The sequence below is a fragment of the Lepidochelys kempii genome, chromosome 2 (genome assembly GCF_965140265.1).
Source record: "Lepidochelys kempii isolate rLepKem1 chromosome 2, rLepKem1.hap2, whole genome shotgun sequence".
Lineage (NCBI taxonomy): Eukaryota > Metazoa > Chordata > Testudines > Cheloniidae > Lepidochelys > Lepidochelys kempii.
Window position 1 is genome coordinate 254,796,670 of NC_133257.1, and position 16,768 is coordinate 254,813,437.

The following is a 16,768-nucleotide window of genomic DNA, read 5'->3' on the forward strand; positions in this document are numbered from 1 at the left end:
GATTCCTGTACAGTTTGGTTGATTTCAATCTTGTAAATGTGCTGAACGAAATCCAAGCAGCCTAGATGCAAACTTGGGAAAGGGAGCAGGGGAATAGAGAAATGAGAAGAAAAGGAGGGATGAAAAGTGGGGTGGGGGAAGGGGTGGAGGAGAGAGAGAGGGAAAGGGAACAAAATTGGACAGATGGAAGAGAACCAGAATCAGTGAGAGAAATAGAAAGTGTGATAACAGGATAATAAAGAGCAAATTAGCTATATGGAGCATATTATATCCTTGGGTATGGGGGTTTGTGCCCCTAATTCCTATTAATACTAATCGGATCTAAGCAATTATTGAGCAGAGAGGTGAGAATAAACTTTAAAAAATGTTTCTGGGACTTCTTGAAGGACTCTTCTTGATCAAAATGTTTGAGACCTCCGCTAGCCCTAAATAAGAACTTCTTATACATACTAATTAAAAGGCATGGTGTTTACCTGACCAACTGTAATAGTTGGTAAGATCTATACATAGGCACTCTTTTTACAAAGTAAAATTTAGACATTATAAATGGGGCTGTAATGAGCTGTCATATTAACTCAACTGCTGCACGTGCTCACAAAGTCCATGTGATAAAAATCAAAATGAAATGTTCACAGTGAGAAGCATATATGTGTAAAAGGGGGGTTAGGGGCGCTTTGTCAGAAAAGTGCATTTCTCATTAAAACAAATAAAAACATACATGAAAATGTGTGCACCAAATAGCACCTGGCCATATTATTACCTGTGAGCTTTAAACTTTAACAACCAATGCTTTTTTGTGTATTTTGTTTGTTGATATAGACGGATCTAAAAAGCACCAGAAACTCTCAACGTTTTTATATTGGTTTTGTTTCTTGCTTTTTTGGACACAACTTTCACTTTAAAAATGAATGTCTTCAGAAAGCAACTTATTACTGCACTCAGTGTCTGTGAAATTTCAGCATAGCGCTCGCTAGTTAGACATTATTTTGCTTATGGCATTAGATGTCCAAAAAACAGTACAACCAAAGCTTAAAGCAAACTTTTATGGTTATTTTCTAAACCAGGGAATGCATTGTAGGTGTTTATAATGGAAAAATTGACCCAACCTATATTTAAAGGATAGCTAACCATGGTCCAGTCATATGATGGGGTATAATCCAAAATTCATTTGCCACTTGTGGTTGTTTTGCATGTCAAGTCATATTTCTGCATTTCCGTGTCCAGACTATACAGAGTCTCAGGATATTTTTATTGTTGTACCTTTTAGCCGCCTCTGCTGGTTTTAAGAGTTTTTCTCAGCTTGTAATAATATGAGAAAATCAAATTCTCTTCGCTTCCATCTTAAGAAGAAAATCAGGGGCCTGATCCTGTATTTTTTGTGGAACCAAGACTCTTGTTGAAATGAATGGGAGTTCTGAGTGTATGGAGAATGTTGGATTGGACCTGAAATGAAGGAGTGAACACAAATCCCCTTGCTGAACACCTTGAAAATCCAAAGCCCCGAATATAAATCATGAGCTTTTGACAGGGGGATGGTACATCAAGATCAGTTCAGTAGGAAAAAGGCTTTTAGATGCACACTCAGATAGACAGAAATCTTATTTTCTGGATAGAGAGCGTGCTTTGCTTTACAAAGCAATAATATGGGTATTACACAGATAGTTAGACCAGGAGGTGGGTTATAGTAGAAAAAGAGGGACCCGTGAATCTGCTGGCCATGTTACTGGGTTTGCTTCTGAAGGTGGTTTGCAAACAATCCTTCTCTAAGGCTTGTCTACGTTAGAAATTTATACTATATCTGAACTCTATTGGGAGCACTTGAGCTAGATGACGCAATGATGACCGCTATTTTGAGCTCAGTGGAGAAGAGGACAAGTCCTGTTCAACATTGTCATTAACTCCTGGCACTAGCAGAGATGAGACTTTTGGTTACCCAAACTCTGACGCCTCTCTGCCTAATGCATATTCAGTAGCGGTTTCTCCCCTCTTCCTTCTTTGTATTTCTTCACCTACTAATGTTGGTGTGCCCTTCTCCTATAGGTTAGTATATTAATGATCTCAACTTATGTCACTTTGTTGCTATGGCACTTTTGTGGTGAGACATCTGCAGATGTTCCTATCCTAAAATATCCAAAAGCTTGTGTTAGTTCATATTCCTGTGGTTGCCTGGTGTTGTTATGTATAAACTTCCCCCTTAAACACTCTATTCACAGTTCCCCAAAGCTTAGGTGTGGAGGCCAAAGTTCATAGGCCTCAAGCCTCATTCTAACTGCTTAACCGAATGTCTTACAGGATACAGTCTTGTAGGTTACTTGCATTATCGCTAAATAAAATAAATGAGAAAAGCTAGCTCTATGGGCTACAATGGTTAAAACCGTCTACAGAAAACATTCTAGTTTTTTATTCTTGGCTATAAGTTTTTATAGCAATTCCTATAGAAACCTATTTAATGTCTTCCCTGTATTGGTTTAATCCCTATTAAATTCTGAGACCTTTCCATAAGGAAGGAAGCAAATAATGTCCTTCCAGCAACCACCCACGCGCCTAGTTTTTTCACAAGCTAAGGAGATTTTTTTGGGAGCTCCTGTTTTTGAAGTATTGGTAGCAAATCATTGCCTTGTAGCTTGCCCTGATGTTATCTAAATTGTGATAGAGGGAACTCTGACCCAGTTTCTGCAAATACACACATGCATATCTTTGAACTCAATGGGACTCCTCACCTGTGTAAAGTTAAGCTTGTGTGTAAGTGTTTGCAGGTTCAGATCCTCTGGTAGCAGGGGCAGGCTTTATTACTACAGAATACATGCCAACTTCTGAAAGCTATGACATAGAACAAAGGTTGTCTGTGGGAGAGAATAGTGATCCACCACACAACTCAAATTTTGACCCAAGATGTAGATTTGTAAAAACAAAGCCAGCAGAGAGATTTGGGATGAATTTTTCTGAGCAGTATAATTGAAACAGTTTGGGTTTTCAAACAAATAAAGGTTCTCATGCAGTGTTTGCAACCCAAACTTCACAGCCCTGAGAACCTGACTGTAAACAAAGGTGGAACTGACTTCATTGATTTCCCTTGTCGGCATTGAGAGAAAGGTAAAAAACAAACAACATAAATAGTGACAGGTGAAATGGATTTTTAAAAGGCTTTACGTTTCTAATATTCAATGGAGTTATTTGTAATATAGATAAATAAATTTTGCCTGTTCCTCTAACATAATTGAAAATGCATTGGAGAATGAGAGCTTGTTGGAGGGAGAGAGTGGAAAATATGATAGATTTAAAAAATGGACTGAGGCCCTTTCCTATTTGGCAGATGTTTCCCCCCAGCAACAGAGAAGGAAGCTAGCTGCTAGTGCAGTTTGCATCAAAGTGTCTGTCACGATCTATAGTAGTTACACCAGTGGTTTTCAAACTTTTTGATTTGAGCCCCCACCATGAGTTACAATTTTTGGTTGCCCCAACCCAGACAAAAATAGACACACTGAAAAGTATGCTTGATAGCTTACTAACAAACCTAAGACAGAACTTAATAGAACTTTAATTAAATTGCCTACACCTGTACATTTCAAATACACAGATATTTAACGTGAAGCGTGTGCCAGTTTCTCTGCTGACAGTTTATCAATTCCTGGGGAGATTTTTGAAACCGACACTCTGAGGTTCTCCTCTGCTTCCAGTTTCGAATGGTACTTTGTCTTTAGCACAGCCAGCGCAGAGAATCTGATCTCCCACAAATAAGATGAACCAAACTGTAAAAGAGCTTTGATCAAACACTTTGACAAAGCTGGACATTCTAAGCCAAGTTTCAACCAAAAATTCCCCAAGACTGTTTTTTTCAGTTGAATTTTCCAATGTCCTATCACTCTGCAGTTCAATCAGCTTCTCCTAAATGTCATTTCAGAGATGGGACAGGGTCACTGCCTCAACTAGAAAAGTTTGGATAATCCAGTCATTCAGGGGTGCATTTCCTTCAGGAAAATATTTATTCAAACTGGCTCTGAGAGAAGTCAAATGATTCTTGATTGGCTCCACAACACTCAATAGTTTGGTTTCTGTTTCCTCGATAGCATCAGTTAACAACGAGAAGGGAATGCTTAAACCAGTTTTGATCTTTGTTTTCCAGAGATCTAGATTTCTCTTGAATGCCAATATCTTGTTGTGCAGGTCAAAAATAGTATTTTTTGCTCCTTGCAATGAGACATTTAGAGAATTCAGTTTGTCAAAAATATCAGCAAAGTGAGCCAAAAGTAAAGTCAGCAGGGATCACTCAGCGTTTCTGAAATTCAAATCCAATAGAAGAAGTTGAACTTCATTTCTCACTTCATAAACACGTTGCAACACTTTCTCCCTGGATAACCACCTGACTTCCATGTGAAACAACAAAAGCGTCATGCTCCGCTCCCATTTCTGCACAAAGCATTGGAAAGAGACATGCCTTTGTGGGCTGCATCTTGATAAAGTTCATGCTTTTAATAGCAGAACGTCTGTAAGTTCCTGATCCATGTTTTGAGTTGCAAGAGCTTTGCGGTATAGCATGCAAGTCCATGTCCATGATATATGTGGAGCAATTTCAAACACTTTGGCTTTCAAGCCTGCCCTACCTCCAGACATAGAAGGGGCTCCATCCAAGCAGATTCAGACACAGGCTTCCTACTTCAATTCACGAGAAGTTAGGAAGTCATTCAAAATGTTAAACAGTTCAGATCCAGTTGCACGCATCTTAATTGGCTTGCAGAACAAAACATCTTCCAATATTGATGTTTTGTGTGAGTACTGAATGTAAGCAATTAAATGAGCTTCTTTTGATATATCTGTTGTTTCTTCCAATCAGATTGCAAATAAACTGGACTGCAAGCGAGAGATCAGCTGTGCCTTGATATTTTCTGACATGTCAGAGATTTGGTGGCTGACTGTATTGTCTGACACCAGGATCATTTTTAACTTCTCTGCCGCACTGTCACCAAGCATTGTCCCGCAAATGTCAATTGCAGCTGGGAGAACCAGTTTTTCCCCAGTTGTGTAAGGCTTTTTATTCTTGGCAATGTGGTACGCAACTTGATACGATGCTTTTAAAGCACTTGCAGGGGTGGATACCACATTTTTCATTGTGTTTTTTTGTTTGTTAATTTCTTCTAGCTTTCGTTTGGAAAAAAATCTCTGTTCTTTCCTACCAGATTGCTATGTTTTGTTTCCAAATGGCGTCTTAATTTTGTTAGCTTCAGGCTATTGTTTGCTAAAGTTACTGCACGCACTACACATTGAAACCTAATTTTTTCATTAACTGCAATGGAAGTGAAACCAAAATCCAAGTATGTTTCATCATATTTTCTTGTTTTTGCAGATTTTTTTCTTTGTATCTACTTTAGCCATTTCAGCTTCTGGCTTTCGTTTTGGAACACTATCATCATTTGGCAATAAGTACGATCCATTTTTCACCACACAATGATATGAAAATATATCAAACTCACCAGCGGAATAAACACTGCACAACTGCTTGTTATTAGGACAGCACATGATACTAAAGAGGAAGGAGGGAAAGGTAGTTGTTGCTGTAGAAATGGTGGTGGGGCTCACTCTTTCAGCTCCTGGTGGCGGCGTTCCTGCTGAAAGCCTCAGGCAGCTAATTGTGGGGCTCCCTCTGTTAGCCCCAAGGATAGAATTGCCAGGAATCCGGTTTTTGACCGGAATGCCCAGTCAAAAAGGGACCCTGGTGGCTCTGGTCAGCACTGCTGACCGGGCCGTTAAAAATCTGGTTGGAGGTGCAGGCAGGCTCCCTACCTGGCTCTGTGCAGCTCCTGGGAAACTGACAGCATCTCCCTCTCCCTCTGGCCCTTAGGCAGAGGGATGCCCAAAGGGCTCTGCGCGCTCCCCCTGCCCCCAGCAACAGCTCAGCAACTCCCAGTGGCCAGGAACAGCAGCCAATGGGAGCTGAGGGGGCGGCACCTACAGGTGCAAGTGGAGCACAGAGCCACATGGTTGCACCTCTGCCTAGGAGTTGGAGAGAGATGTTGCTGCTTCCTGCAAGCTGCCTGAGGTAAGCACTGTCCAGAACCAGCACACTGAACCCCCTCTGGTGTCCCAGCCCTGAGCCCCCTCCTGCACTCTGAACCCCTTGGCCCTAGCCTGGAGCCCCCTCCTGCATCTCAAACCCCAACCCCACCCCAGAGCCCACACCCGCAGCCCTCGCCCCCTGCATCTCAACCCACTGCCCCAGCCTGGATCCCCCTCCCACGCCCTAACCCCTCATTTCTGGGCCCCCCCGTAGCCCCCTCAACCCCCTTCCTCAGCCCGGAGCCCTGTCCTGCACCCCAAACCCCTCATCTCTGGCCCCACCCCAGAGCCTGCACCCCCAGCTGGAGCCCTCCAACCCCCTGTCCCAGCCCAGTGAAAATGAGCGCGTGAGCAAGGGTGGGGGAGACCGAGCGACAGAGGGAGGGGGTGAGGGAGGGAGTGGGAGGTGGGGCCTCAGAGAAAGGGCGGTGCAGGGGGCGGGGCAAAGGTGTTTGCTTGTCTGCAAATAGAAAGTTGGCGACCGGAGCCCCAAGGGGCTAACTGTGGGGTTCCCGCTGTCAGCCCCAGGCAGGTAACTGCGGGGCGCTCTCCGTCAGCCCCGGTGTGTCCGGAGCACCGCGCTGCGAGGCCGGGCGCACCCGCTACACCGAGTGTGGCAGGCGCGTTGCTGGGGGCCGTGGTCATCGCCACCTACTGGCCCTCTGTGGTCATTGCAGCGATGAGGTGGTGGTTAGTGATACAAATTGCGCAACAACTGTGTTGATGGCTCCTGGAAGCAGGGGGTGGTGAGAGCCGCCCGTCGGCCAGACTCAGGAGGAGTAAGGGGGTGTGTACAGGGTGCCTTTTGCAGGCTGTGGGTTGATGGCGCTGGAGAACATAATCCCCGTCTCGTGTTTCCGGCATGCCCGAGAAATCCCAGGGAGTGGGGTTCGCCTAGGGGGCGGGGCGGGGAAGAACGTCGCTGTTTCTTTTTCTTTTTCTATGTGAAATCCAGCCAGTCCCTCGTGCATCAGCAATTGCAAACTAGCAACAGCCTTCACAGCCCCCCTCCCAAACACTCGCTAGGTCGCCGTCAGATCATGAATTATTAGGGAAGAGTTCTGGACTGGAGCAAATGTGCTTTTGGAGATGCCCGGGAGACAGACGCATGTAAAGGGGAGCAGTGTCAGATCGGGGAGAAAGTATTTTATGATTCGCTGCACTTCCTGTTAAGCGCAGCCTCTTGTTTTCAGCAGAGCCAGATTGCAAGCAGCATTTGCAACTCCTCCTTCTCAAGGCCGGGTGCTGCCTCCTTGAAGTCCCTGATTATCATCAGTCCTGCCTGGGATTCCGGCTTCCAGCAGGAAAGGGGAACCACATTGCAATGTTTGTTTGCACCACCGCCTTCTCCAGGCCTGCGTGAGTTTCTCGTAGCTCTGGCCCTGCTGAGGCTGCACGGAGGAAGAAGTCGCATTTCAGGGAGCGCTTGCACCGCCTCCTGTTTGACAGAGAGGGACGGACCTAGTCGCAGGATCCGGACTCCAGGGATTGTATTTATTTGCAAACGGTGTCGAGCTCAACTTTTGCACCTTCCTCTTTCTCCCCAGGGCACGTGTAATGGGGGACACGTCACTTTGCTGTGCAAAGGGAAGGAAACTTTCTCACCCACCAAGAGTCTCCGGATATTTTTGAACGGGCGGAAGAGTTATAAACTGAACCGCAATTTTAAGGATGTCTCATGATTTTGCTCTTGGAAAAGACGGGGGCCCCTAGCAACTTTCCCAGCCCCCATTTAAAAAACCGCAGCTGGAGAAACTCCTCCCTTCCCCTTTGGTTCCCCCACCCCCTTTCTCCCCAGTTCCTGAGGGTTTGAAAACAAGCCCAGATTGGCTGCTGGTGGCGGACAGTGGTGGGAGGTGGAAGAGGAGCCTTGCTGGGGAGCCATCCTCTGGAGTGACGCCTTGTTGAGCGGGATGGGAAGCACTGCCATGGACACCAAGAAGAAAGATGCTTCCAGCAGCGGCAGCAGGAAAGGCTCCAGCCAGAGGAGACGCATGTTGCGAGTGCACATCCCGGTCAGTGCCTCTGCGCCGTCCCTGCCTCCCTCCCTCCCTCCTCCTCCTCCTCCTGGTGGCGGTGACAGGGCTGCAGCCACTGCGGTCCGCACGCTGCAGCGCGGGCAGCACACGCGCCTCCTGTCATGGGGCTGGGGGGGGGGGGTGTTTCTCCTGGGCAGCGTGGACACCTCATGCCATTTCGCAGCAACAGGTTGGGTGGGGGGGGGGCGTGGTAAAGAAAGGTGCACGCGCCTCCTGGCCTTTTGCAGCAGGAGAGGGTCTGGGGGTTCAGCGTGCGGCGGTGCCTGCTTCTTCTGTCACTTAGCAACAGCGTGGGGGGGCGGGGGATGGAGAAGAAGAGCCCCCTGCCCGCTTCTGGCATTCAGCAGCAAGAGCTGGGGCGCGTGGGGAAGCGGCTGCCGTTGAGCGCGTGCTCGGGCGTTCGGCACGGCACGCGCGGGTGGCCGGGGGGCGGCCTGCCCGCCGCGCAGGCTCCCGCCCCCTGGCAGCGGCAGCCCCAACGGAGTGGGGCCGGCGGGTGGGTGGGTGCGCGCGCGCCCTACGGAGCCGATTTCGAACAGGCCGGAGTCCGTGTGCAGCCAGCCTTCACACGGGGGGGGCAGGAGGAGGGTCCCACCTGCGACCCTGCCCAAAGACGGGCAGTGTCACGCCTCAGGGACGGCTCCCCTCTGACCAGATTGCATGAGGGGCTGAGGGCTTTGCCCTTTGCTGGAGAGAGGCTGCTGCAAATTGGGTTGGCAAGGTCTGCACCTGAGAAGAATAAGTCTAGCAGTTATAAGTGGTATATTTTGTTAGCGGGTGAACCGCTTTTGGGGGCGGGGGCAGTGCATGCATTGTGTGAGCCTGTGTATGGACCAGGCGAATAGCAGCTAGTGGGGGGGAGAGGTGTGGCCCCTGGACCAGGTAGACCCCGAGGTGGGGGGCGGAGAGAGCTGTTCCCTGTTCCTGCTGGGGCTGTTCCCTGTGTGGTTGCTGTAGCTGTGTTGGTCCCAGGATATTAGAGAGACAGCGTGGGTGAGGTAGTATCTTTTGTTGGGCCAACTTCAGTTGGTGAGAGAGACAAGCTTTCAAGCCACACTAGCTGAAGTTGAGCCAATAAAAGATATAACTTCACCCCCCTCCCCCAGAGAAGAGGAGGTACAGTTTGGTGCTGGGCTAGCGCTGGGGAGGGAGGACTGGATCCCTCCACCTCTTCCCTTTCACGCACTAACCAGACCCAGCCCAGCTGCATGCAGAGTGCCAGGCTTGCAGTGTGTGACTGGGCAAAGGGAGAGGACAGCATGCACTGCACTAACTGCTCCCTTCATTTAGCCAAGTGATTTGTTTGACACAGTTCTAAGAGGGTTTGATATTTCATGTGCAGTGCTGTACAGTCTGAGTGTATTTTAACTAGAGGTGAGCTCAAAGCAGTATGCTGGCCTGAACGTGCCCAAACTTCGGCACTTGGACCTGTCTCTTCAGTGAGACTGAATTGGAGCCTTTAATCTGAAGCCCTCAAACACTAATTCAGAGCTGGATTTCCAGGAGGTTGATAGCTCAGAAGCCTCTTAGTTGTTTATCAAAGCAACCTATTGCAGGAATGGTAGGTGCAGAGGAATGGTTATACTAGAACAGAGAAGTGTACAGATTGGCAGGAAACGGTTTTCGTATCCCATGAAAATTTGCATAATTTAAAAATGTCTCCAGTTCCATATGGGGATGAAACTGAGACTTTTTGAAAATTTAGAGCAAGAGGTTGATTCTCTTCCCCCCCCCCCCCCCCCCCATAACCAGGTGGGTAAACTGAGACCTTTTAACATTTTTGTGTGTGCTAGTCCCAGATTCAATAGCCTGGTGGTTAGGGCCCTGACTTGAAAGGTGGGAGACCAGGCTCAAGTCCCTGCTGTAGTGACTATTTAATTATTTATGCCAAGTGGAAAAGCTCCCACAGGTGAGATTGTGAGTGTCTCACCCCACAATAGCTTGGTGGTCAGGGCACTCACTGGGCATGTGGCAGACTCAGGTTCAAGGCCCTGCTGCAGAGCCGGGACTTGAACCTGTTCTCCCACATGCTACATGAATGCCTTAACCATGGGGTTATTAGCTGTTTTGGGCTGGGGTCATTTGCTCACTCTGTTACCTGATGTTTCATTCTGGACTTATGAAACTTTTGTCAAAATCAGTTATTTCCCGCAAAAAGTTAGTTTTGATTAATCATTTTCCAGCGTAAAACCCTTTTATCAAATTCCGGACCAGCAGGCCGTCCAGCCTCCTGTCTGAGAGTGGCCAGTAGCAGCTGATTCAGACGAAGGTGCAAGAAACTCTGTAATAGGCGGGCAGTATAGAATAACTTGCTCAGAGGGTCATTTTTCCCTAATGTCCAATAGTTAGAGGTTGGCTTATACGCTGAAGCTGGAGAGTTTATCCCTTTCAAAACTTTGTCAGTATATTCTTGTTATTTATATAAATCTTCATTCCTTTTTTGGAATTCACCACTCTTGGCTGTGGTGCTTCTAGCAATGAGTTTCAGAGTTCCTGTTCCTCCTGCTGAGGGGTCTAGATTTTGCTCCAGCTGTCCAGTGGAAGGAGGCAGTGTGAGCACGTCCCTTCCAGGCCAACAGGAAATCATTAGCTAACTTTATTTCTATGCTTTTTGGTTGTTTTTTTCCCCCCATGGAAAAACAAGCAAATGCAAACATGTAGGGCATACTGAATGCTGTGGTATAAAACAAAGGAGACTTTTTAATGGGAAGAATTAGTTCTGTAGAATTCCTTTGTCTCTCTGAAGTGGAACATGAGCCCAGTAGTGTGAGTAAAACTTTCAACCCTACAGTGTGTTAGTGTGCTCAAAATTAGGCCCCCCTCATCTAACATGGGTGTCTCCAATGTGTCCATCATGATAGTGTCTAGGCACCAATCTCTGCCACAGCACCAGTAATACAACTTCAATCTGATGATCTCAAAATGCCTTACAAACATTGAACACCCCAGTGTGGTCGTAATTATCCTAATTTTATACATGGAGGAATAGAGACATGACGGGATTAAGTGACTTTTCCAAATCTGAGTGTCTTTGGCAGAGCCAAGAATAGAACCCGAATGTTCTGGCTTCTAGTCAGGGGTGTGCACAAGGGGGGGCAAGCAGGGGCAAAGCCCCCCCAATAATAGTTGGGGCCAAGGGCATAGAACTTCTCCAGCCCTAGGGACGCAAAGGCAGGGAAGAGCGAGCTCCTGTCAGGGGATGGGGCAGAGGAAAGAGTGAGCTCCTGCTGGGACAGTGATGGGCAGCGAGGTCCTCCCAGTGCCAGGTGGGGAGAGGGGAGAGTGAGTTCCTTGGGGGACAGGGGGAGGGCCCAGAATGTGCCTCTCCAAAAGGGGTGAAATTTAAATTCCTGCACATGCCCCTGCTTCTAGTTCTCTTTCTTAATCACAAAGTTCATCTTCTTCCCCAGGGTTGCCTCAGTCTTGTCCTAGAGGAACAAATTCATTGTCTGTGTTTGTTAAGTTCGTGGCCTCTTTGCTGTGCCTGCTTTGTAAGTTGCCACCTGGACAGTGGTAGATACTTGCACATATGCCACTAAGGGCACATCTACATGGGGATAAAAGCCCCCTAGTACAGCTGTGGCTGGCCTGAGTCAGCTGATCTGTGATTGTGGGGCTTGGGCTGCGGGACTAAAAATTGCTGTGTAGACATTTAGGCTCAGGCTGGAGCTGGAGCTGTGGGACCCTCCACCCTCGTTTGAGCTTCAGCCTGAGCCAGAACATCTACACAGCAGTATTTCAGCCCTGGAGCCTGAGCTCTGCAAGCCAGAGTCCGCTGACCCAGGCCAGCTGTGGGTTTTTTATCACCGTGTAGACAATCAGATTCGGGTCTGATCTTGCTCTCAGTGAAGTCAGTAACTATTTTGCTGTTTGCTCATTTGGGAGCAATTCAAGACTTAAAAATTAACAAAGACCTGATCTCTTCCCCCCACCCTGAACCAATAGACACCTTTCCTCTTTCTGCAGAGTTGAGGTCTATAGTATTTCTAAAATGGGTCATAATTTTTCAGATTTGGTGGTATTTTTCAGTAGTTTTTTATCTTCTGTTGTAATTGCAATACACCTTTTGTTATACTCCTCACTTGACAGTGGAATTTTCATTTGGAAAGATTAATTTAGACTTTTTTTTTTCTGTTTCATAACATTTTCTTGGCTGTTTTGGAGCATCATTCCTATTATTTCAGTGGTGCCTGTCAGTGCTGCTGTAGTTGTCAAGGGAGCTTTCATCAGACAGAAATTTTTATTTTGCTCATCCTCGTCTTCTGTGTCTTGCTGTGAGGTTGTGTTTATTGCTCAGACATTTAATTCTTGCTCATTGAGATTGTCAGATTAGGGGCAACAAGGGGAAGACTAAGGAGGTGTGAACAGAAAGTGAAATAAAAGAGAGTGTAATTTTAAGAGAAAGTATTGAGAGAGAAATCCACACAAGAAATAAAGTTGATTTGGTTGGGAGTCAGTGATACTTTCTAGTCCTACAGTGGGGGTGTATCCGTGCCACTTGAAAGACTTGACCTAGAAAAAGTTGACAAGCTTTGATGAAAAGCACAGAAGACTTTAAAAAAAAAAAAGAAAATTAGGTGTGAGGAGAAAACCAAAGATATTAGTTGTGCCTGAATGGAAGGTGTAAATGTTCTCCTTCTTTCTCATTGTTTCCTTTTTTAGGGGTTGAATACAGTGGGAACAAATTGATCAGTGTTAAAGAGGCCATTTTGTTGTGGCTCACAACCCAAGGTGGGAATTTCAAGCAAGAATGGAGGGTTGGGGGCAGAATTGTAGGACATAATAGAAAAGTCTGACAAACTTTCTTTCTGAAACAGTGCTTTCTGTGCTGAATCTCCCCCTTCTGCACAAGTGAAGCATTTGCATTGTGACACCCAAATCTTGCTCTTGGGAAGGTTGGCAGTCTGCTGAGTTCCTGTAAACTGGATGCTCCCATCACCTGCTAAACTGATTTGTGGTAGTCCAAGATAAACCTCATATCATTAGATTCTCTAGCATGGCAGAGTGAGGCGCTAGTTGCTAAATCACTGGCCTGTGCTCAGTGAACTTACTCCTTGCAATTACCCAAGTGATTTATAATGACAGACTAGTAATTGAGCTAGACCATAGGAGCCAATATGAGATACATTAAGAGGCGAAATCTGCTCCTCCCTTTCATAGCACCACTTTCTGAAATCTTGAAGATACTTTCTATACATTTAAAGTAGAGATGGCTTCAAGTGAAATCCCAGGTCTGAATGTCCCCCTTGTATGCCAAAGTTCAGACACAGATCTCAATTTTGTGGCTGTTGCTCATCTCTAATGTAGATATTTTAGCTTTTACAGAGTTTCCTTTTAAAACATTAGAAGGCAACAGAATTAGTAATAATACAAATTGAAAACCTATCTTGCTTGGTACATATTTTAAAAGCACTGTCGTCTCCATTCTAAGGCTAGATGCAATTGTCTGCTGACTCAAAGCTCTTAGCAGAGAGATCAATACTTTCCTTTTGTAATCTTCTTACAGAATTGTTCTGTTGGAATACGTTAAAAATTGTCATTGTAACTTCATCTCACTGCAAACGGGATAGATTCTGCTCTCAGTTACTTTGAATGTACACTAAATGTAATGAAGAGTGGAATCTGTCCCAAGATCGTCACCTGAGCCCCACTGCAGCCCCCAATGAGTGGGAATTGCAGCTATTTAGCACTTTTGTGTATTAGACCTAAATATGTTAGAAGGTGATAGTGAAAAATTTCATTGTTCCTTTGTGTACAGTAATCAGTGAGGCCAAAATATCTGTCCAATGAAGTGGTTATTGCCACTTGTCCTCCTGCCCTGACAGAAAGGTTGGTGTAGTGATATTTATAGGTTGGTGTAGTGATATATTCCCACTTGGGAAAGGTCTCTTAATAATAGCTGTGGAGACAACAGACCTTTTTTATGCACAGAACAGATGTAGTATGGGCAGCAGCTCTCCACGGTTTCCCACATTTCTTCCTCATAGTGCTTCTGTTCTGAAGGAGCCATCTCTAGGAGCAGATTTAATGCTGTACCTATGCCTGTTGTCGTGTAGAGACCCTGGGGCGGATCCTCAGATGGTGTAAATTCTCTTCGTTTCGTGGACTTCAGTGGCATTATGACAACTTACACCAACCGAGGATCTCTCCCTCCATCTCTTGCTTTCCATTATAGCAAAGCAGTGAGTGGTTGCTTAGTTCATAAACGTTTGCAGTGTTGTAGCGGTGTTGGACCCAGGATATGAGAGAGACAGGGTGGGTGAAATAATATCTTTTATTGGACCCACTTCTGTTGGTGAAAGAGACACGTTTCTGTGGTACACAGAGCTCATTCTGACATAAACAGAATGACATAAGCTCATTCTGAGCTCTGTGTAGCTCGAAAGCTTGTCTCTTTCACCAACAGAGGTTGATCCAATAAAAGATATTATCTCACCCACCTAGTGTTTCTCCAGTTAATAAATCACATTCATAAAATGATTCTTCCTTTCCAGTATCGTATAATATACTTTGTTTTGCCAGATGACTGCTGGGTTGGACAAGGAGAGGACTACACTCCATTCTTGGAGTTACTTGTGACAGCAACAGATGGAAGTGCTAAGTTGTGAATTTTTCCAAAGGAGCTAATGAGGGACTCTGCTACCTGTGTGACCCTGGAGCACAAACTTATCTGGAAAGACTTTCTTTCAGCAGGGAGAGGAGAGGGAAGTGTCTCCCTAAAATGGAATCTGGAACTGTCCCTGTGTCTTCTTCATGAGACCCAGAAAACAATGTGTCCCAAACTTCTACCTTCTTGCAATTTTGAAATCAGATCTCCCTTAATGGACTAAAGAGTTGAGGAAGGTGAGGAGAAGCCCTGGAACTTTCACAATGAAATCTGAAAGCTCCTGTGCATCAGATAAAAAGGATTAGCAACTGCAGTTACAGTAGGTAGGAGAAAAATGACAAGGGCTCTCAATCTTTATGCTTCTTGACATTCCACAAGCTGATCACCAGCTAGGTTTATGGAAAAATACAGTTGCTCCTTTCAACCACCTCCTCTCTCTCCCAGTTTGCACTTCTGATATGCCCTGCCCCCTCCCTCCTTCCTTCCCTCCCTGTCCCCTGCAGCTCCTGTGGGCTGTAGACCAGCAGGAAGGAGGTGAATTGCATCAGAAGAGTAGGCCATGGGCATGGAAGAACCAAGGAGGGGGTGGAAGCTGAGCAGAAGCATGGAACATGAGGCTGTTGACCATGTTGTGTTAATCATTTGGAGATGTGGGAGGTGGGAGAAGCTCTGTATGTTTGTGGAGAGAACAGGAGTGGGACAGGAACTGCTGAAAGGTAGAGGGAGAAGAGGAATGAATTCTTTATAGTTCCTTGCCTGAGAGGTATATGTGTCTTAATGGAGCTAAGGGTTAAATCATTGCATTATAATTACTGCTATGCAGCATGTAAGGTTATTTACTGTTTTGTTTTTTTTAAGAGAATACGTATTAGTAAGAAAGTGATATCCTGCAGATATAGAAAGACTCTGCTTATGTGGATGGCTCTGTGGATGAGGGGAAAGCAGTGGACGTGTTGTTCCTTGACTTTAGCAAAGCTTTTGACACAGTCTCCCACAGTATTCTTGCCAGCAAGTTAAAGAAGTATGGGCTGGATGAATGGACTATAAGGTGGATAGAAAGCTGGCTAGATTGTCGGGCTCAACGGGTAGTGATCAATGGCTCCATGTCTAGTTGGCAGCTAGTATCAAGTGGAGTGCCCCAAGGGTCGGTCCTGGGGCCGGTTTTGTTCAATATCTTCCTTAATGATCTAGAGGATGGTGTGGATTGCACCCTCAGCAAGTTTGCAGATGACGCTAAACTGGGAGGAGAGGTAGATACGCTGGAGGGTAGGGATAGGTTATAGAGGGTTCTAGACAAATTAGAGGATTGGGCCAAAAGAAATCTGATGAGGTTCAACAAGGACAAGTGCAGAGTCCTGCACTTAGGACGGAAGAATCCCATGCACCACTACAGACTAGGGACCAAATGTCTCGGCAGCAGTTCTGCGGAAAAGAACCTAGGGTTTACTGTAGACGAGAAGCTGGATATGAGTCAACAGTGTGCCCTTGTTGCCAAGAAGGCCAATGGCATTTTGGGCTGTATAAGTAGGGGCATTGCCAGCAGATTGAGGGACGTGATCGTTCCCCTCTATTCGACATTGGTGAGGCCTCATCTGGAGTACTGTGTCCAGTTTTGGGCCCCACACTACAAGAAGGATGTGGAAAAATTGGAAAGAGTCCAGCGGAGGGCAACAAAAATGATTAGGGGACTGGAACACATGAGTTATGAGGAGAGGCTGAGGGAACTGGGATTGTTTAGTCTGCGGAAGAGAAGAATGAGGGGGGATGTGATAGCTGCTTTCAACTACCTGAAAGGGGGTTCCAAAGAGGATGGCTCTAGACTGTTCTCAGTGGTAGCAGATGACAGAACAAGGAGTAATGGTCTCAAGTTGCAGTGGGGGGAGGTTTAGGTTGGATATTAGGAAAAACTTTTTCACTAGGAGGGTGGTGAAACTCTGGAATGCGTTACGTAGGGAGGTGGTGGAATCTCCTTCCTTAGAAGTTCTTAAGGTCAGGCTTGACAAAGCCCTGGCTGGGATGATTTAGTTGGGGATTGGTCCTTCTTTGAGCAGGGGGTTGGACTAGATGACCT

General features: G+C 46.1%; 1 protein-coding gene across 8 annotated transcripts in view; it reads left to right on the forward strand.

Annotated features, from left to right (window-relative positions):
• The first annotated feature begins 6,541 nt into the window (after positions 1-6,541).
• PRKAG2 (protein kinase AMP-activated non-catalytic subunit gamma 2) overlaps positions 6,542-16,768 on the forward strand; it is a 386,863-nt gene continuing 376,636 nt past the window's right edge. For 3 of the 8 annotated variants that reach the window (XR_012157633.1, XM_073334621.1, XM_073334620.1), the window contains exon 1: positions 6,542-8,066. Coding sequence is in view for 4 of the 8 variants with exons in the window: in XM_073334621.1 (XP_073190722.1) it covers positions 7,965-8,066 (102 nt within the window). In the remaining 4 variants the exon portion in view is untranslated. The remainder of the gene's footprint in view (positions 8,067-16,768) is intronic. The other 5 variants (XR_012157635.1, XR_012157636.1, XR_012157634.1 and 2 more) reach the window with 3 other exon arrangements.